The sequence below is a fragment of the Heloderma suspectum genome, chromosome 2 (genome assembly GCF_057233095.1).
Source record: "Heloderma suspectum isolate Gila_16-S chromosome 2, 16-S_ref, whole genome shotgun sequence".
In the NCBI taxonomy this organism is placed as follows: domain Eukaryota; kingdom Metazoa; phylum Chordata; class Lepidosauria; order Squamata; family Helodermatidae; genus Heloderma; species Heloderma suspectum.
Window position 1 is genome coordinate 339,643,954 of NC_139459.1, and position 19,020 is coordinate 339,662,973.

The following is a 19,020-nucleotide window of genomic DNA, read 5'->3' on the forward strand; positions in this document are numbered from 1 at the left end:
CCGCGAGACAATGCCAGCTGAGCGGCTGCGGCTCCCCCGGCCGCCGCCGCCACCACGTGGTGCGGCGCTGGCGAGAGACCTTGAGCCTCGCTTCCTGTGTGCCCGACCTGAGTGGGGACTGTCTTTCTTTCTCCGGCTGGGACCGAGCCCGGCGGGATTGGGGGAGGATCCACTCCCGGCCGAAGACTGGATCGGGTGAGGCTGCGGGGCTTCGAAGCGGAGAGAGGGGGTTCGATCGGCAGCCAGGAGTAGGAAGGCGAAAACTCTGCCAAGAAGTGCAAAGTCTCCCCCCCCCCCCCGCCAGCGTCTCAGTTCTGTTCCTGGGCGGGGCGTGATCAGGAACGGGAGTCAAGGGCTCTTTTCAGACGATTGCATGCGTGTTCCTCGGATATCGCGGGGCTCCCAACAGTCTCTGTTCACACACACACACCCTCCAGTTAGCGTGCCTGTGTTGCCAGCCAGGACATCGCATGTTCCCCATCGAAAAGCGGCTGTCTTGCCGTTACTGGGAAAATGCGATTTCCCCCCGCCGCCGGTGTGCCACGCACACGCTAGCGCACACATTGGCTTTGCGAGGGGGTCGGGGGCGGTGTGCCCTGGGGCTGCTCAAGGTGTCGGGATGCCTGTTCGCTAGAGCCTGCTGCCACCCGCGACACTCTTCCCCCAGCACCGGTACCCTGTCGAAAACTTCGTAAAAACTTTTTTCGCCCATGTTTTATCTTCTCCAACTGTTTTCAGGTTCTCCCTGATGTACTATCCTGGCAGAAGCCCTCCTATCACTTCTTAAAGTTGAAAAGCAAAAGTGGTGCTGAGCACCTGCTCTGCAGCAATTTCCCATCATTTCATGATCTGACTTTCCCCCTTTTGTTTAGTTGTGTCATTAAAAAATAAACTAGTTTTAATTAAGTGTTCAAAAAGGTACTGGTGTTGGGGGAAGAGTATCGCTCATAGAGCAAGCTCCAGCGAACAGACATCCTGACACCTTGAACAACCCCAGGGCACAAAGCCCCCCACCTTACCACCCCCGGAGCAAGGCAATGTGTGTGCCAATATGTGTGTAGAGTCATGGTTTTAGAGTCTTGATGTTAATGTGGTGTACTGTCTTTTATATAGGTTGTTAGCTGCCCTGGGCTCTTTATGAGGAAGGCTAGGATATAAATAAAATAAATAATAGGAAGCCAGAAGAGTAATAATTCCCATAGTACTTCTAGTATGTCCAGTGCTCTTACAGACCTTGGCCTTTCAATAAGTCACTGATGCCCCCATTTTACAGATGGGGAAGTAAGGTGGACAAGTGGTGATACTCAAAACAGCCTAGCCAGCTAACAGCTGGATGTGGGTCTGAACAAAGGGCTCCTTCACACAGAGCTTTTTATCCTGCGATTGAGATTGCTCCTTCATGGAAGTTTGCAGGCTCTTGATCATTCAAGGCCTCTCCTGCACTAAATGCCCTTTGTTCCATTTTTAAATAGATTGCAGATAATGAGCTATCAAATTACCCCGTTGTGTTCCGCTTCAGTTTCCTCTGTGAAAAGAGTAAAAGCGGCAAGAAGAGGAGTGAGAACAATGAGAGATAATGGAAGACTCAGATACGGGGAGAAGGAGGGGGAAGGGGTGGAGGGAAAGGAAGCAAGTGAAAAGAGGACTCGTCGTGATCCTGTATTTAAAACGGAAGCAGAATGCCCCATTTTAAATGCAGGATTTTAGGTTGGTGTAGAGATGTCCAAAGACTATATGTGCTTAAACAAACCTGTTCCAAGGAAAGCTGATGTGAAGGTGGTCCAGTGCCTGACCCCAAAATGGGGGCCAATCAGGCTTTGGGTGATACTGGCCTATCATATTTGGTTACCCAGTTTGAACAGAGAGGATGAGATAGAGGAGACCAAGGTTTACTTGAGAGCTTGCACAATCTTTTACAGCATTTTGGTTGGTACTAATAAGGGTATTGCCCAACTGTGGGCTTTGGATGTTTTTTTTGTCATGGACCAGCATGGCTATGTTTGCCTTTTAAGGATTTATTTCTATAAATAGTAAAAAGCAACTTACAGTAGTACTTTCATGCTTCTTTACAGCACCTCTATGAAGCAGTTTGCAAGTGGTGATTCCCATTTTTTAAGTATTCCTTTGCAATTGTGAACTCAAATGAGAAGAAAGCAACTTGCTTAAACCACCCAACAACTTAGTAGTTGAGCAAGGACTTGAATCCAAGTCTCTCCCCACCCCAACACCAATTCCAGTACCATTTCTGCTACACACTGGCTCTCTTTCCTTTAAGAAGAGAACTTTAAAGAGTTTGCCCCTTTGACCCTGTGATTGGACAGGGCATAATAATTCATGGCTTGGTGCTGTTTTTTTTTTTTTCCAGTTCCAAGTGGAGGCTGAAGAAGAATTCTCAGCAGCAAGTGCACATCCACGTGGAATAGCCCAGGGAAGGATCATTCCTGACTCCTGCTGCAAAAGAGAATGTTGAACAACAGCCCAGATTAGAGGTGGTGGTGCTGAGGGAACCGGGAAACTGCAGGGAAATGAACAGGCAGGAACAGCGGCCGAGTGGAAGCTAGTTTGAAAGACATGGTTCCAGAAGCAAGCAAGCAAAAACAAACATGTCTGAAGTACAAAAATGCCTCTATACCTTTCCTCATCATGAAAATTCCTAATGGAGCTTGTGTGAGTTGAATAGTGTTGGGGTTTCTTCTTGAACCAAAACAACGGCAAGGGGTCCTCCTGTGGCACCTTAAAGACTAACAAATATATTGCAATGGCAGAAGCTTCTGTGGGCTGGAGACCACTTGGTTGGATGCAAGTACCGAGCGATCCTTTGTGAGCGCAAATCCGTGAACTGCAACCTGCAAACTGTACCTGGCTATCCAATTTTAGCCCCTGGTGAAAGGGATCTGGAAATGGTCTGGAAATGGATGGTCTGCCTTCCACTGCATCTCTTGCAGTTTCCCACTCCAGTTCCTGCTTTGCAGTGTCTGCATTTTGTATCATCAGGTTTTATACAGAAAGTTTTCATATCATGAGGTTTTCAGTAGAGTAGTATAGAAAGTCATTTTTAAAAATACATTTTGCAGGCAGATTTTTGGTGGCTTTTTTTCATTTCACAGAGAAAGCTGGACAGTTCATAGAAGATAAATAAGGACTATTGCTGCTGGGGAGGAAAGTTTTTCATGGAAGTCCTGCCACAGCCAAGAATCCCTGGCAAAAGGAAGCAGTACCCGTGCCCTGACTGTGGGAGGAATTTCAAGCGGAACTCACACCTTGTTCGGCATAAGAGGCTCCACACAGGAGAAAAACCCTACAAATGTCCTGACTGTGGGAAAAGCTTCAGGCAGAGCACCGACGTGAATACACATCGAAGGATCCACACAGGGGAAACGCCCTATCACTGCAACCAGTGTGGGAAAAGCTTCCGCTACAGGACGGGTCTTGTGAAGCATTTGCGGTGCCACGAAGAAGAGAAACCCCATAGTTGCCTGGAATGTGGGAAAAGCTTCAGCCGCAGTTTGGTTTCAAGCACCCGCCAAAGATGTCTTGTGGGGGGGAAATCCTACAAGTGCCCTGATTGTGACAGAAAATTTGAGAGCTCAAATCTTGTTGTACATCTATCCGTCCCCACAGCAAAGGAACCATATAGATGCCCTGACTGTGGAAAAGGCTTCAGCTGCAGCTTTCACATTATTAGACATAGAAGTCTCCATACCAGTGAGCATGTTTTGTATTTCCCCCCTTACTAGCTTAACAGGAGGGATTGTCACACATGCTGTTGCGAGGGGCCGCTGTCATAAACGCTGAACTCAGCTTTGCGTAGGGTGGGAAAACGCTTTTCCTGTCATGGCCAGTATTCCAAAAGTAGGCGGGGTATTGCCAGAAGTGGGTGGAGTTATGGATGTGACTGTTGTCTTTGTTCAGTATGCAGTGAAAAGAAAAGACATTTGCATCCATCCAGGCAGTGCCCTCTGTCAGCACTGTTGTTGTGGGATAGAGTAAATAGTAGTAACCAGGGGTGGGACTGGTGAGGGGGCCACTGCCATCCCCCCAAATGGCTGGTTTGCCACCAAAATTCAGCCACAAAATGCAGTGGAGGCTTAAAAGGGGGAAATTAAGCTTGAAAACAAGCTAGATTTGTCCCTGTTTAGCCTCTGTCACAGTTTGATGATGAAATGCAGCAACAAATTGCTGGGCGTGGGGGGGGCGGTTTTGCCACCGCGATGCTGCCAAATTTCAGCAGTGCAGTGGCGGGAGTGCGCATGGGAGGTCCGGCAGTGAAGAGTGCCTCTCAGATCCTCTGAAGTTGCCCACCCTGGCCTAGGGAGAATCTGGACTGAGCGGCCCGGAGGTCCATATTTGGCCAACGGCCTGGAAGTCCCCCAATGGTGTACGTGTGGTGTGTGTGCGTAGGGTGGGCTGTTGAGTGGATGACAATTACTTAATTTTGAAAGCACCGGCATTGTATCTCATGCTGTACAAATATAGAATATGAAATGGGCGCCTTCCTGAAAGGGTGGTGGTAGTAGATCCTGCAGTAGGCACCATTTTATAACCTTGTTTGTTTACTTTCAACCATCTTTTAATTAGTGCTAAAACACTTTTCTGACTATCCTTTAAAAAAAAAAATGAGTGAAATACTGTTTAACTGAAAGAGGTTATAGCACTATAACTCTATAATACTAAATTTAAAAAGAGAGGAAAAAAACATTTTAGCAACATTGTTTCCTGATTAAACACTTACAGTCTACACTTCTGATCCAAATTAAACATGTTGTTTTTTGACATTTCATGGGTAGGAATGGGCAGTCATGCTTAAATGAATCAGTGCTTAGCAGTAAATAAATCATTGATCCCCCCAAGGATTGCTCAGAACTTATTTTTTGTCAAGTGGCTGTTCAGGTGTGTTCCTTCTCCTTCCCCACCCACAGCACCTATGTCATGCCCACTGGTGTGGACAGAACATAGTGTGATGAACATATAGCAAAACTGCAATACCCCTGATAGAGTGGAAAGTCAGTTGCAATTTTGCTTGTAGCTTACAGTGAGAAAGCAATCATCCGTTAGTGCCAGGAGCACTAGGAATCTATCAGAAATCCAGCCAATCTGGAAATGCTCATCTGATCTTGGCTGTTTTTTTCCCCTCCTGTTTGAACCAGGATTTCTGCTTCCTAACCCCAATGCTCTCTGCAGCCTGGACCCGGGGGTGGAGCCTTTGCTGTCAGATCATCAGGATGCAGAGAAAAGGGAGAGTCCAGGAAGCCTCTGTGAAGGTGAGGGAGTGGCTGAAGGAAGACTGCGAGAAAAGCAGTGGCCAAAAAGAAAGGGAAGGCACCAAATGGAGAAGTGAACGGGGAGACCTTGAGGATGCACAGGAGACTGAAGTCTCCTTCCCTTTTGTTCCTGGTAGAAAAGCAGTGATCAAGAGAGCCATAGAGGCCTCGACTGGCTTCAAAAGTTTGGGGAATTTGGGGCTGTCACCACTGTCCTGTATAACTCCCCATCTTTTTTGTCTTAGCTCCTCCCCCGTTTCTTCCCAGTGCAGGCTTAACCACGCATTCCTAATTTTATAGAAAAATAGCAATATCGCATTTGGAATGTATGCAGATTCGGGTATTTTTCATGGTTTATTCAGAGTGTATCATTTAGCTTTCTTTGGTGCAGAATTGGGGCAGGGAGCATGTTGTTTTTGTCTTTCTTCACAGACTAAAAGACTTTTGTCGGTTGTGAATTTAAAAATAATCTTTACCCCAAAAGAGAGGACTTGTTTAAGTGCTTCCTTTTTTAACAACATAATTGACTGACTCCCTTCATATAGAAAATGAGGACATGCTAAACCTTCATCCTTGACAAGCTAATTGTCTTTGTGCAGGGAGTTTGTCTATGGGGGGTTATTCGGATATGCAAGTGCCCCCATCTCTATCCTGCAACCCAAACTGGTACAGTCCAGGAAAAGCTTTGCCACTGGATCCTTCCAGATTTTATCAGCTGAAACCACTGATGGATTCTGGGTGGGAACAGAATTGTTTCTTATTCTGGGTGGGTACCACAAACAGTTATGACCAGAAATTTGCTCTGTAGACTCAGCCTGTCCCTATGGTCCAGCTTCCATTGCCTGTTGCCTCATTAAAACTTGCCTTCTCTTGACCCCCTGACATGTGGCTTGTGCTTCTGTTCCAGCCTGTGGCGACAGCTTTGTGGCAAAGAAGCATGACGAGGAGGAGGACTTTACTCCGGCAAAATCTTATAGGACATTACTGGGAAGACTCCAAGGACTTGATTCCCAAAGCCACGAGGCCTACAAGGAGAGGCCGAATTTTGAAAGGTGGCAGTGGAAACAGCCAGGGATAACTGGAGGCGAATCCCCCACGAATGAGAGAGACGGCCCTCTCGTGTGTGAAAGGCTGTTCCGCTCGGAGAGGAGGCACCTGTGCTTTATGTGTGGGAAAAGGTTCCGATTTGAATCCCACCTCATCACGCACGAAAGGATCCACACAGGAGAGAAACCTTTTCAGTGCAGCACGTGCGAGAAGAGCTTTCGGGACAGGTCGGACCTGAGCAAACACCAGAAAGTTCACTCTGGGGAGAAGCCGTACAAGTGTCTTGACTGTGGCAAAAGCTTTCACCATCAGTTGACCTTCATTAGGCATCAGAGGCTGCATCCCAGGGAGAGCGCCTGCGAACAGGGCAACGTCTATTTAGCAATCCTGCCATCGTACCACACAGGTGCAGAAATTAGCATTGGGGATGGAACAAAGCCTCCAGAGATGCTGGGCTATAATTTCAAACAAAAAGTAAGTTTCTAGTCTTTAAGATGGTCAGGGTGAGCCTGAAAATTACTGGGTGAAAGCCATGGATGGGGATAGGGTCTGACAGGTTTAGGGGGGCTGCTTGAGTGCCCTGCACAGTGCTTTGCCTCCTTCACTAACTAACAAAAGCAGGATTTATTTACATTTGCATGTCACCTGACTTAACCTTCCTTGGTACAGAATTATTTTTTTTAATGCAAGGTATGCATGTACCTGCCTATAAACGTATCAGCTGTAGGGGAAGATTTAGACAAATTAGCATCAGAGCGAATATTAGATACTTTCTGCAGCTGAATATGGTGGAGTTTGAGCGTGCCCCCACCTCCATCCCATTTCTCTTCCAAGCATCTGAGATACCCCTGGGAGCCAAGTCTGGCAGATCACTGCGATGTTCCTGGGGAAGAATGATTAGAACATGACTAATTAGACAACTAATTTGGGGACAGTGCTGAGATCCTCCCTGTGCTGGACCTATAAAAAGAAAATGGGCAAGGCAGGAAGATGGGGTAGATCAGGGATGCAGAAACTTTTTCAGCCTAAAGGTCAAACTCCATTCTGGAGAAGCTCTCAGGGGCCACACTCCAGTGGTGGGTGGCGCCAAAGGCAAAAGGGGCGGGGCCAAAAACACCAGCATTTTTTTAGGTTAAAACTTTTGCTTCCAGTGACTGAGCCTTAGGAGAGGCATTTCAACATTTTAGAGTGGGGAAATAACTGCACAAAAGGTGGGAGATCACCAAATGATTGGTATTTGGGGGAAAGGGGGTGGGGCCAGGGGAAGGGAGCAGGGCCTTCTGGGGAAATCCAAAGGGCTGGATTTGGCCTCCCAGCCTGACATTCTGCACCCCTGAGGTAGATAAAGACAAAGACTGGATACAGTGTCCTTACTTGGGTTGCAGCAGCACTAAACATATTTTCACCCTGCAGGAGCCTAGTTCTCTGTGGACTCTGGAACTGGCAGAAGGGACGAAGGTATATTTGGCTCCCACATAGAAGGTAAGTGATGGACAGGTGAATCTGAAAGGTGATTTGTCAGACAGGCTCATCAATGGTCCAAGAAGGGGTTGAACCCCCTTTCCCTTCGTTTACGTATGAGAATGCGCTGCTGGGTTTTTTTTGTCAGAGGTTGGTCTGACAGGGTTTGTGGAGGAGACATCACGCTCTTGCTTATGTCATTTGGAGAGACTTACTCTGAAGTCAAGGCTCCACGTTTCGATTGGTAGATTGAACAGCCAAGTAGATTTTTTTTTTTTTAGGCCATTTTGGTTTGGGTCTTTTTGTAAAAAAGGGAATGAAGAATAAAATATTAAGGATGGCCTTGCCTGAGTGGTAACTGAGCATAATTATGCACCTCTTTCAGTATCACCAAAAGGTATTTACACTGAGGTTTTTGGTAATATGCAAATTGATCTCGGTGGGTTGCATCCAATGTTAGTCCTACTCAGAGTATTGAAATGAATGGCACTTAAGTCAGACTAATACTGGATACAACCCACAGTAGTCAGTTTCAGGTATGTGTGTGTAAGGGAGTGAGAGCAGATATATTTAAAGCAAATTCCAAACCCACAAGGCTCAGAGGATAGGACTGAAGTTACAGGGCTAAAGATAGAACAGACAGTATTTATTCATCATAGGGAGAGTGTTTGGTGTTAGCTCTTTTGCTTGTCTGGGGCTAGCAAAAGCAGACCAACAGTGCAATCCTGTATATGTCTACCCAGAAGTAAGTTCCTCTGAATTCAATGGGGCTTACGCCTGGGTAAGTGGGTATAGGATTGCAGCTTAAATTGTGCAAGATAAGCCAAAGTGTGTTAATCAATGACATGTACTCAGATCACAGGATTCAGCTTTTCCAGGTACAGAATTCATTTTGTGTGTGTGTTTTGCACCAGATATTTACTCTTCTGCATAAAGTGAGCAAAAGGTGGTGCGTGGAGCAAGAACCATTTTGATTCACCTGTGTACTTTGTTGAGACTTCAGGAAAACGTCACATAATTTCATTTAAATTTGGATTTCATTTGAATTTTTCAGTCTAAGGGTCATACAGTTCCAGGTACAAAGGTGACAGCGACCTTCCAAGCAGTCCACTTCATACATCCTTTCCGAAGTCGATCCCCAGTATGCTAGGGTTGTCACATGATTAAAACAATCTTGGCCAATAAGGGAGCAATCCTAACTAGATAGGTGGCCGCCTCCGAACTCAGAGGCAACCTCCTATCCCAGGCAAGGCAGGAGAGGCACGGGGGGGATTGTTCCCTCCGTGCCTCTCCTGCCTTGCTCTTTTTCACTAGGCAGCCGTTTTCTGGCACAACCAGAAGAGGAACCTGCCGTACGACACATAGGATGCACAGGATGCACAGCTCCCCTCTCCCTGCCCCAGAACGCCCCCCAGCCCTGCCCCTTTTCAATTGCTCCGCGCTTGTCTTCTGAGCATGGAGGACAGGGTTTCTCTGTGCTGCCTCCGAGGTAGCGTGGACCGGGGTGGGGGTGTCAAATTTTTGGGAACCGACCTCGGAGCACGGCCTCCGAGGTCAGTTCCCAGAAAGGAGCATATCCTATGGCCCTCTAGACAGTGTCTAGTAGCCATAGGATTGCTCTCTAAATCACATGAGATCTAACTGGTTGAAGCTGCATAAATTTGCAGATGAATAAAATCATTTTGAAGAATGTGTTCTCTTTGTATTTAGATCAGTGATGGGGAGCACGTGACCCTCCGGATGTTGTTGGACTGCAACTCTCACCAACCTTCACCATTGGTTATGCTGCCTAGGGCTGATGGGAATTGAAGTCCAACACTCCACTTTCTCTTTTTGTGAGTGGGCAGTATCCAACGCTGCCTGTCTGTGCACGGTGCCCCCTGCAGGTTTGCTCTGCGAGTGGGCCATCCCTGCTGGTTCTGTTGTGCGAGCAGCCCTTGCTGCTTACAGAACAAAGAGCACTTCCGGGAGCAAGCCCCGACATGAGCAGAAATGCTCATTTCTGGAACAGGGCAGGTTGGCAGAGCTCCCTTGTGTGAGCTCCGCCAGCCTGCCCTGTTCCAGAAACAAGCATTTCAGCTCGTTTCAAGTTGCTCCCGGAAGCGCTAAATCTCCGCTCTGCAAGCGATAGGTGCTGCTTGTGGAACAGAATTGGCAGGGCTGACGACGCGCAGGAGGTAACCGTTGGTTTCTGCCTGGTATTTATATTAAAAATAATTAACTTTTAAAAAATCTACTTCCCAATCAATCAGGGAAAATCAGGGTTTTTATTTAATCAGAGCTTTTTAATGGCAATAAATTATAAATGGATAAAAAGAACATAGGAAGCTGCCTTATACCGAGTCAGACCCTGGGTCCATCTAGCCCAGTATTGTCAGCACTGACTGGCAGCAGCTCTCCAGGGTTTCAGGCGGGATTCCTTCCTATCCCTACCTGGAGATGCCAGGGATCAAACCTCGGACCTTCTGCATGCAAAGCAGGTGCTCCGCCACTGAGCTATGGCCCCCTCCAAATGCTACGGCCCCGTCCAAAAAAAAAAATCCTCTATCTATGATGGAGTGATTATTAAGGTGTGACAGACTGGGATGTGGTGTCCATGATGAGCAGTGCACTTATGTACATCATGGGCGAGGAATCCATGTCTCTCCAAATGTTGTTGGACTCTATCTCCCATCATCCCTGATCATTGACCATGCTGGCTGGAGCTGATGGAAGTTAGACTCCAACAACGTCTGGAGGGCCATAGCCTGGTTCCTCACCCCTGCTATACATGTCTACTCAGAAGTATGTCTTGGACTCCAATGAGACTTACTCCTAGGTAAGCGTGTATGGGTTTGCAGCCTAAATGACCTGCTGCTGTTGTTGTTGTTATTATATTTATTTATACGCCACCTTTTTCCCAGTACTGGGACACAAGGCGGCTTACAAAAATTAAAACATATACAATTAAAACATATGAAAATATACAAAAGTTAAAATATAATTAAACAGCAATACAATTAAAATTATATTAAAACATTAAAACAGCATTTTAAAACAGCATTTTAGCAGCTTGCCTCCAGGTTCCAACTATGTCCCGAAGGCCTGCTGCAACTAGGGTTGGTGGAGAATTCCGCCACGGATTTCAAGTGAGGCCCTGGCCGCCCCGAAACCCATGGCAGAACGGCCTCCCACCCCCCGCCACCCCGCGGAATCCCCCCGGGACGAAGCTTACCGGAGGTGGAGGCGGCTCCGGCGGCGGCAGCTCCGGCTGGTCTCTCGGCCGGCTGCTGCGGACGCCATTTGCATCCTGCCAGGTTGCCGTGATAGGCTACGTAAGTATTTACATAGCCTATCATGGCAAAGAGCAGGGACACAAACGGCGGCCACTACACCCATTTGCGTGGCTGCCTTTACTGTGATAGGCTACGTAAATACTTATGTAGCCTATCACGGAAAGAGCAGCAGCGCAAACGGCATAGCGGCCGCCGTTTGCATCCCTGCTCTTTGCCGTGATAGGCTACGTAAATACTTACGTAGCTTATCACGGCAGCCTGGCAGGACACAAATGGCGGCCGCTACGACGGCTGCCATTTGCGGCCGCAGCAGCCCAGCTGTGGCCGGAACTCCAGTTGCGGACAGCCTTGGCTGGCAGCTCTACAGAGCTGCCGCGGAGTGGAGCCGGCCAGGGAGGATTCCGGGGGGAGGGACAGAGCGCCTCCCCCCCACCGTGGATTCCCCACTGCAGAGCCAGGTAAGGGATTCGTGCATCCCTAGCTGCAACAAGAATGTTTTAGCCTGCCTCCGGGGAAACACATCAAGGAGGGAGCCATCCTAGCCTTCCTGGGAAGGGTGTTCCACAGCCGTGGGGCAGCCACTGAGAAGGCCCTCTCCCGGGTTCCCACCAAACGTGCCAGTGACAGTGGTGGGACTGAGAGAAGGGCCTCGCAGAAGATCTCAGAACATGGGCAGGTTCATAAGGGAGGATATGGTCTTTCTGTTAGAAGTTGGAGAAGGAAGAAAAGCAGGCAGATTATTCATTTAAATATTTTTATTATGTTCTGGAATGATAAAGTTCAATCATATTCATTACTGAAATGAGGAAGACACCTTGTATTTTGGATTTGAACCTGAAATATATAATATCAAAGTACATCTTTTTCTAGAAGATTTTTACTGATTACTTGGCTACCATTATACCCATTCTCAGTTCTCAGTACTAATGCTTTTTCTATGTATTAACGGCTTGAATCATTTGTGGGTGTTCTTATTTTGCCCTTACAGGTGACAGAGCAGTGATTTTTTTTGGCACAAATATCCCACGCCTTCAGAACTGAATGCTGTTCAAGAGACCCCAAGAAACCACGTTCCAAGATCTGCAACTGGAAAAAATAGGAGAAAAAATGCAGGCGACCACGTAAGCCACATAATTTTTTATAGAGTGGGCAGCCTTGCAGAGGAGGAGTATATCACTGCCAGTGCTTTGATCAAAAATCATGTGGCAAATTGGAAGCCCCACAGTCAAGGAACAACACCCAGGCTCCAAATTGTTGGGAAAGCTTCGTGTGATGCTCTCGCTTTGTTACACATTGAAGATTCCATGGGAAGTCCAACCAAAGCACTAATATTAGAGACCACTTTACACCAGGCTCAGATGCTAAGCAACAAAAGAACCCTTAAGCATGGCCAGATCCAAACATCTTCATTGCCTCTCTGAAGATATGCTGTGGAAGAGCACCTGTTCTGATGAGACCCCCGCCTGCTCTTGTTGCTGGGTTGCCTTCTTCCCATGTGCAAGCCTTAGTTTGTGTCAGAGAAGCCATGCCATAGGGGGCATCCTGAAATAGAAGAAGCTTCACATATACTGGGAGAGAGCTTATGAGCGCTCTGAGTAGGAAAGCATTGTCTCATGAAATCCTCCCAACACTATCAAGTCCATGGAGGTGCGAAACCACAGAAATTCACTCTGTGTGTAAAAGGTACACTAAAAGGAGCTTGCCTCTTGCTGAACATCAGAGCGATAGGGTGCACACAATGGCTTCCTCTGGAGGACCCTGCAGAAGCCAAGGATTAGCGCTTGTATAAATGGACAAATCGCCCCTGCTTTTTCAATGGAAAAGTCATCATGGAAAAACATCTGTTTACCCAGAGTGAGTCATGTAGAATCCTGTACAAAAAAACAAACAAAAACAGCTCAATGACACAATTGGAGTAACGGCAAATTATGCAGATAACAACATGTTGCCCACACTGAAATTGCATAGGATCTTCAAGAGGAAAAGCACCTTGTAGGGCATCTAACCTGATTTCCTGCAATCGCAATACAGCTTTGACTTAAGAACATGATATAAGAGTAGCCGTGCTGGATCAGACCAAAGGTCCATCTGGTTCAGCAACTTTTTTCCCCGACAGGGGCCAGTCCGATATCTTTCGGCGCTCACAAGCAGGGTATGAAGGCAACAACCCCTGCCCCCAGTTCTTTTCCCCTGCATCTGGTAGATCCCATCCTCCACGGATTTGGGTAATCTTTTTGTTTTCTTCTTTTAAAAAAAAGCAATTTCATGGGAATGGCCATCACCATTTAAGATAGCCTTCCCCAAACTGGTGCCCTCCAGGTGGGCAAGGCTGGGGGGTGATGGGAATTGTAATCCAAAACATCTGGAGGACATTAGATTGGGGAAGAGTGATTTAAAGCATGCAGAGTACCTACCCATCTAGTGTCTTCTATAGCTGAGATACCCGTTAAGGGAGGAAAAGCCTTGAATCAGTTCTCTGAATTTCAATTCGTTTGCAAAAGATATTGACATTATATTTGAACAAACCACTTTAATTTTATTTTTTAATTTTGCAGCATTCTAACAGTTTGATTGCTGTTAGATTGAGGAGTTTGGGGCAGGGGACATGGTGCAAATTATTGAATTCGGCAAGTTAAAACATGATGTTGCTTTTGAAAAGGCCATGGACGTTCTTTGCTGTATCTACCTAACTCTACATACACACACACACACCTACCTGTGCCAGCTTGGGTGCCTGAATCCCAGCAACCCTCAAGCATATCTGGGGTTAGGAGATCATACAGCCCACCTGTCATAGGAAATCTAGGAAGCTGCCTTATACCAGGTCAAACAGTGGCTCCCCAGGGTCCCATTCAGAGATCTTTTCCGCTACGTGATCCTTTGAACTGGAAAAGCCAGGGTCGGAACCTGGGACCTTGTGCATGCAAAGCATGGGCTCTGCCACAGCGCTGTGGCTGCTCCTGCACCGCACACTTCAACATGCCGACAAACCCCACTGAGCGATGGTTTCTCTTCCGTACGACGGCTCTGAGCGGCCGAAGGAGCTGCAAACATTCCTAGCCAGGGGATGAGGTGCCTTGTGCTTGCGGCTTCTCAGTGGCTGCGAGGCTGTCTGGAGCCTACAGATGCTTAAGAGGTTCTAGGATGGATTGAACAGGCTACCTTTCATTGTAGCACTCCACAGTACTGTAGCCAAGTTGTGGATCAGGCCCCTAGTTTTCTATGGGTGCAATCTGATGCGCACGTTTAGACAGAAAAAAGTCCTACGAGTCCTAGCATGCCTGGGGGATGCTGAGAGTTGTAGGACTTTCTGTCTAAACGTGCATCAGATTGTTCCCCAGGAGACTTAACACATTTATTATGGCATACATTTTCATGGATCTTTAATATCAACAGAAAAGATGTCAGTCTTTCATTCTATCAACTGATTAATAGATTGCGCCCTAAAAGGACAGGATTGTGCCCTAAAAGTGTCTCTGAAAAAAACATTGTAGAAAACAATTTCTCTTTGCTGTGGTGGTATTTAATGTAGCTTTAATTGAATTGTACAGGTGGGGTTTTTAACTGTAATATGTATGTCTTTAGCGCTGTCAAATGTTGTTACTTTGTATTGCTAAATAATGTATTCTTTTTGCAAGCAGCCCTGAGCCTCAAAGCATTGGGGTGGACTATAAATGATGATATCAAATTATTACTATTTTTTAATTAAAAATCTTTTTTCAAGAATTCCAGAGTCAAACTTTCAACATTTCCAAAATATCTCATTGCATACAAATGTTCATTTTGGGCCAGTCGTTTCTGTGTTCCGCTTAGACTGCTGTCCAGTCATTCTTGCACTTTAGAAGCTAATAGGTCAGAGCTGAAAACATTCAAATATCCATCAATTACAATAGATTGTGTTTTTAAGGATATAGCCTCACATTTTTAAGTACCGGTCTTGCACAGAGCTAAAAAAGAAATCAAGGAGCTAGGTGGCTGCATCACATTTCTATGCATGCTGACAACTGGATGCTTGAGGTTTTCTCCCCTGCCCTCTGTCCACATCACACTAGAACTCCCCTGCCAAGTCACCCCTGTGTGCACCTGTGCTAGAAGAAGAAACAGAAGTGAAGAGGGAAAGAGCACCGTGAACAATGGTGAAGAAGGGGGAGACAAGCCCTGGTGCTTGAGAAAACAACATGTATTGCGCTCGACGTGTTTCAGGATGCTTCCTTCCTCAGCTTATACGAGCCGTTTGATCTCTTGCTCTGAAATACACGAATGTTCTTCTGGATATTTGCAAACGCTATAGTTGAAGTCTGTTGCTCTCAGAAGCATTCCAAAATGCGTCAAGCGCAGTAAGTTTTGTTTTCTCGAGCACCAGAGCTTGTCTCCCCCTTCACCTGCACCTGTGCTGGGCCAGGTACATGGCGATACACCTGGGCATTCATCTATGGGACGGACTGTAACTTCCCAACAGAGCACATGCTTTGCATATGGAAGATCCCAGGTTCAGTCTGTTGACATTTTCAGGTGGCTGGGAATGGCCTTGGAGAGCCACCGCTTCCCATCAGAGTCGACAAAAGAAGGGCTGTGCTGGATCAGACCAAAGGCCTATTTAGTCCAGCATTCTGTTCAGGGTGGCCAACCGAATGCCTCTGGGAAGCCCACAAGCAGGATGTGAATGCATTGAGCACCATCCTGTTCATGGTCCCCACCAACTGGTATTGAGAATCCAACTACCAACGAGGGTGTTGCCAGACAAGGTTTTTATCCTGCAACCTCCCTACCTCAACATGGCATTTTGTGGGTGGAAGATGATGTTCTCTTCTGTTTGTAACCTTCCAGTGTTTTCCCACTGGTGGAGACATTTTTCTCCCTCTCTTATCACACTAGAACCTGGGGTTATCTCATGAGGCTGGTTGGTGAGAGATTCAGGACAGACAAAAGGAAGTAATTTTTCACATAGTGCATAGCCAAACTATGGAATTTGCTTCCACGAGATGCAGTGATGGCCACCCATTTGGATGGCTTCAAAAGAGGATTGGACAAATTCGTGGAGGAGAAGGCTATCAATGGCTACTAGTCCTGGTGGCTACATGTTACCTCCGGTATCGGAGGCAGTATGCCTATGTACACCAGTTGCTGGGGAACACGACCAGGATGGTGGCATTGCACTCATGTCCTTCTTGGGGTTTCCCATGGGCAGTTGGTTGGCCATTATGTGAACAGAATGCTGGATGAGATGGACCCTGGGTCTGATCCAGCAGGGCTCTTCTTAGATTCTTCCTTCTCTTTCTGACGAGAAAAAAATCAAGGATTACTGCACAATGCCTTTTGATTGGCAGTGCTAGGAGCTGTCCATCTGTTAGCACTAGGAGCTGTCTGCCTGGCAGCACCTTAGTACTGGGAACACATACCCATCAAGACCAAGAGCCATTGTTAGGCCTATCCTCTGTGAACAATAGACAGTACTGAACTGATGGACCAATGGTTTGACTTGGTACATTCTATGTTCAGAGGAACGGAGGCCTTCGTATACTCTCCTCCAGCAGCCTGTTCTTCTCCAGGCCCATGCCATGCACCATGGATGTGCTGCATGAGATTAACCTGGGTGGAGAGAAGTGGACTGCTGGAGGCATGTCAGTGAGGAGTGGGAGGGCTACTTGTTGGGTTTGGCCAAGCATGTTGCTGTGTGTCCAGCACTGCATCCTAGAAGGAGTGGAAGTGAGTCGGGAGGAGAGGGCATATCGGAACTCCTACAGGGATACAGTCAGTGTGTGTGGAGACTACAAATGTACTGCTTTAAAAAATAAAATTCTGGAGTTGCAAGGAAGCTGCTGGGTTTTGCAGTTGGGAATGTATTTTGTGTCCCAAGGATGATCAGAGAGAGTTAAGGCTTCTGCCGTTACTATTTTATGCAAATCAATAAAACGGTACAAAACTACTTATTCTGCTTATGTTCTATTTGCATGCTTTATTTGTTTAATTGCACCTGTGTTTTACAAAATGTGGTTTTCAGACAAGGAGACGGCAGAAGGACATGTGGAAGGGAACGTGGCTGCTGACAAGGAAGGTAGGTCAGGAAGCTTTGCAAGGCACAAATGTGCTATTTGAACAGTGGAAGAAGTGCAGATGCTGCCTTCATGTTTCCAATTATCCATAATTATCTAAAAACTAATGTAAGTGCAGCCTGTATCACAAATCCAAATTCTGCAGTGGATACTGGACTTGCAGATGAAACGGTGCTTGTTGACTTCCTGGGACAGAAAGTTTGCTAAAATGAAGCATCCGTTCAGTCACTTCTATGATTATCGAGGGCAAACTAAAATAGAAATGAGAGTATTGCTATGAGGTACATTTTTTTCTTGGTTCTTTAGCTGCTTTTCTCCCAGCCTTTTAGTCCTGCAGACTAAGGATTGCTCGGCTCTCAAAACCATGAATTAACATTTGATGATCATAATGTTTTGCTAGTTTGCCAGTTATTTCAAGATTAGGAGCCTTAGCAATGCCAAGCTCGGTCATAGCAATGCCCCATATGACTCGTTTGCCTACAGTGGCTGGGCCACTGTTCAGGAGGTTCAGAACCAGGGCTTAAATGATGCCACCCATGGCCTGTAGTTAATCCCCAGGAGGTAGTAGGCAAAAACTGTAGTCTCCAAAACTGTATGGAACACCTAAGTGGTGTTCCATGGCTACCTAAGACCATTTTATTTATTTTAGTTCACTTACCCTACGTTTCTTCCATGGAAATCAAGGCAGCACACAGAGGATGGCCAAGCGGTCTCCCATTGAGGCACTGACCAAAGCCACATAGCTTTGCAAGGTAGTTGCATCATGTTGTGCATTTAGCTCATTTCCTGGGTTCTCTTTTATTTGGCTTGTGGTATCCCAGTTTTAATCAAGTTATGGTAAAAAGCCAGCTTATCTTTTTGCTTGTAAGGGGGTGGTGTGGGTGGTCTCCAAGTGGCACTAAAAAAAGGGTTCACTTTTTCATGTTACACCTTTTGTAATGTACACCTTTTGTCATGTAATGTGTGTGTGTGAGCATGCAATGCTATACCTAAGGAAGGTGCTCAATAACCGAGAAACGGGGTTGGACTTGATGGTCTTATAGGCCCCATCCAACCCTGCTATTATATGATTCCATGAAACCCTAGTATTTATTTTCTTATTTAAAATGTTATTTATCCCACTTCTCAGCCAAAAGCCAGAGCAGCTTACATGCGTTCATGTCACCCTTGAGTGCCATTTTTTGGTAGAAAGGCAGGGTACAAATCAAATCAAAAAATAAATTAATGCAGGAGCAATCCTATGGCTGCTAGTTAGCGGCTAGATGGCCATAGGATATCTGGTTTTTTGGGAACCGACCTTGGAGCCCGCACTCCAAGATCAGTTCCTGGACAACCAACCTTTTCCCCCTTCCACGCTGCCTGCAAGGCAGCGTGGAAAAGCCCCGTGCTCCGCACTCACAAGAGGAGCGTGGAGTGGCCAAAATGGGGCGTTCTCGGGGGGCGTTCTGGAGCGGGGAGGGCAGAAATGCCAGTACAACACATCCAATGTGTCCTACGGCAGCCTCCTCCCCCGCTCGGCCCTCCCGCAGCTAGACAGCTGCAATCGGCTGTCTAGCCGAAAATGCAGGGCAGGAGAAGCACGGAGGGAATGATCCCCTCCGTGCTTCTCCTGCCCTGCTTTGGATAGGTAGCCGCCTCCGAGTTCGGAGGCGGCCGTCTATCTGCATAGGATTGCATCCTAAATCAGTAAAACAAGGCAGTTCCTGCCTGCAGGCTTACAATCTAAAAAGGAAAAAGGGATGAGAAGGGAAGAAGAAAAAAAGCTGTGTTTCAGCAGGGCTGCTGGAATGGCCCCACTTCCCTTCTTATTTCCCTACAGCAGCCAGGTAGTGCCAATTTCTTTATAGGGACTGGTCATCTGGAAGGAGGTCAGTTGTGGCAAAATATAATTTCTCTGTCCTGGGCTACCGATTAGGGAATATT

General features: G+C 46.8%; 1 protein-coding gene and 1 long non-coding RNA gene across 3 annotated transcripts in view; one reads left to right on the forward strand and one right to left on the reverse strand.

The window, feature by feature from the left end:
* On the forward strand, positions 1-17,057 carry LOC146355150 (uncharacterized). Of its 2 annotated transcripts, XR_014788598.1 has the most exons (7): positions 1-195; positions 2,366-3,705; positions 5,148-5,261; positions 6,169-6,782; positions 7,722-7,790; positions 12,033-13,269; positions 17,046-17,057. XR_014788598.1 is itself a non-coding variant. In XM_084840735.1 (6 exons), the coding sequence occupies exons 2-5, from the start codon at positions 3,171-3,173 to the stop codon at positions 7,785-7,787; spliced, it is 1,329 nt and encodes a 442-aa protein (XP_084696861.1). In that variant the 5' UTR covers positions 1-195; positions 2,366-3,170; the 3' UTR covers positions 7,788-7,790; positions 12,033-16,990. The 2 variants fall into 2 exon arrangements, 1 of the variants encoding a protein (XP_084696861.1); XM_084840735.1 differs by lacking the exon at positions 17,046-17,057 and having other exon boundaries at positions 12,033-16,990.
* The window catches only part of LOC146355151 (uncharacterized), a 10,269-nt gene continuing 3,035 nt past the window's right edge, over positions 11,787-19,020 (reverse strand). Inside the window, exon 3 of the long non-coding RNA XR_014788604.1 lies at positions 11,787-12,915. This is a non-coding gene — a long non-coding RNA (uncharacterized LOC146355151). The remainder of the gene's footprint in view (positions 12,916-19,020) is intronic.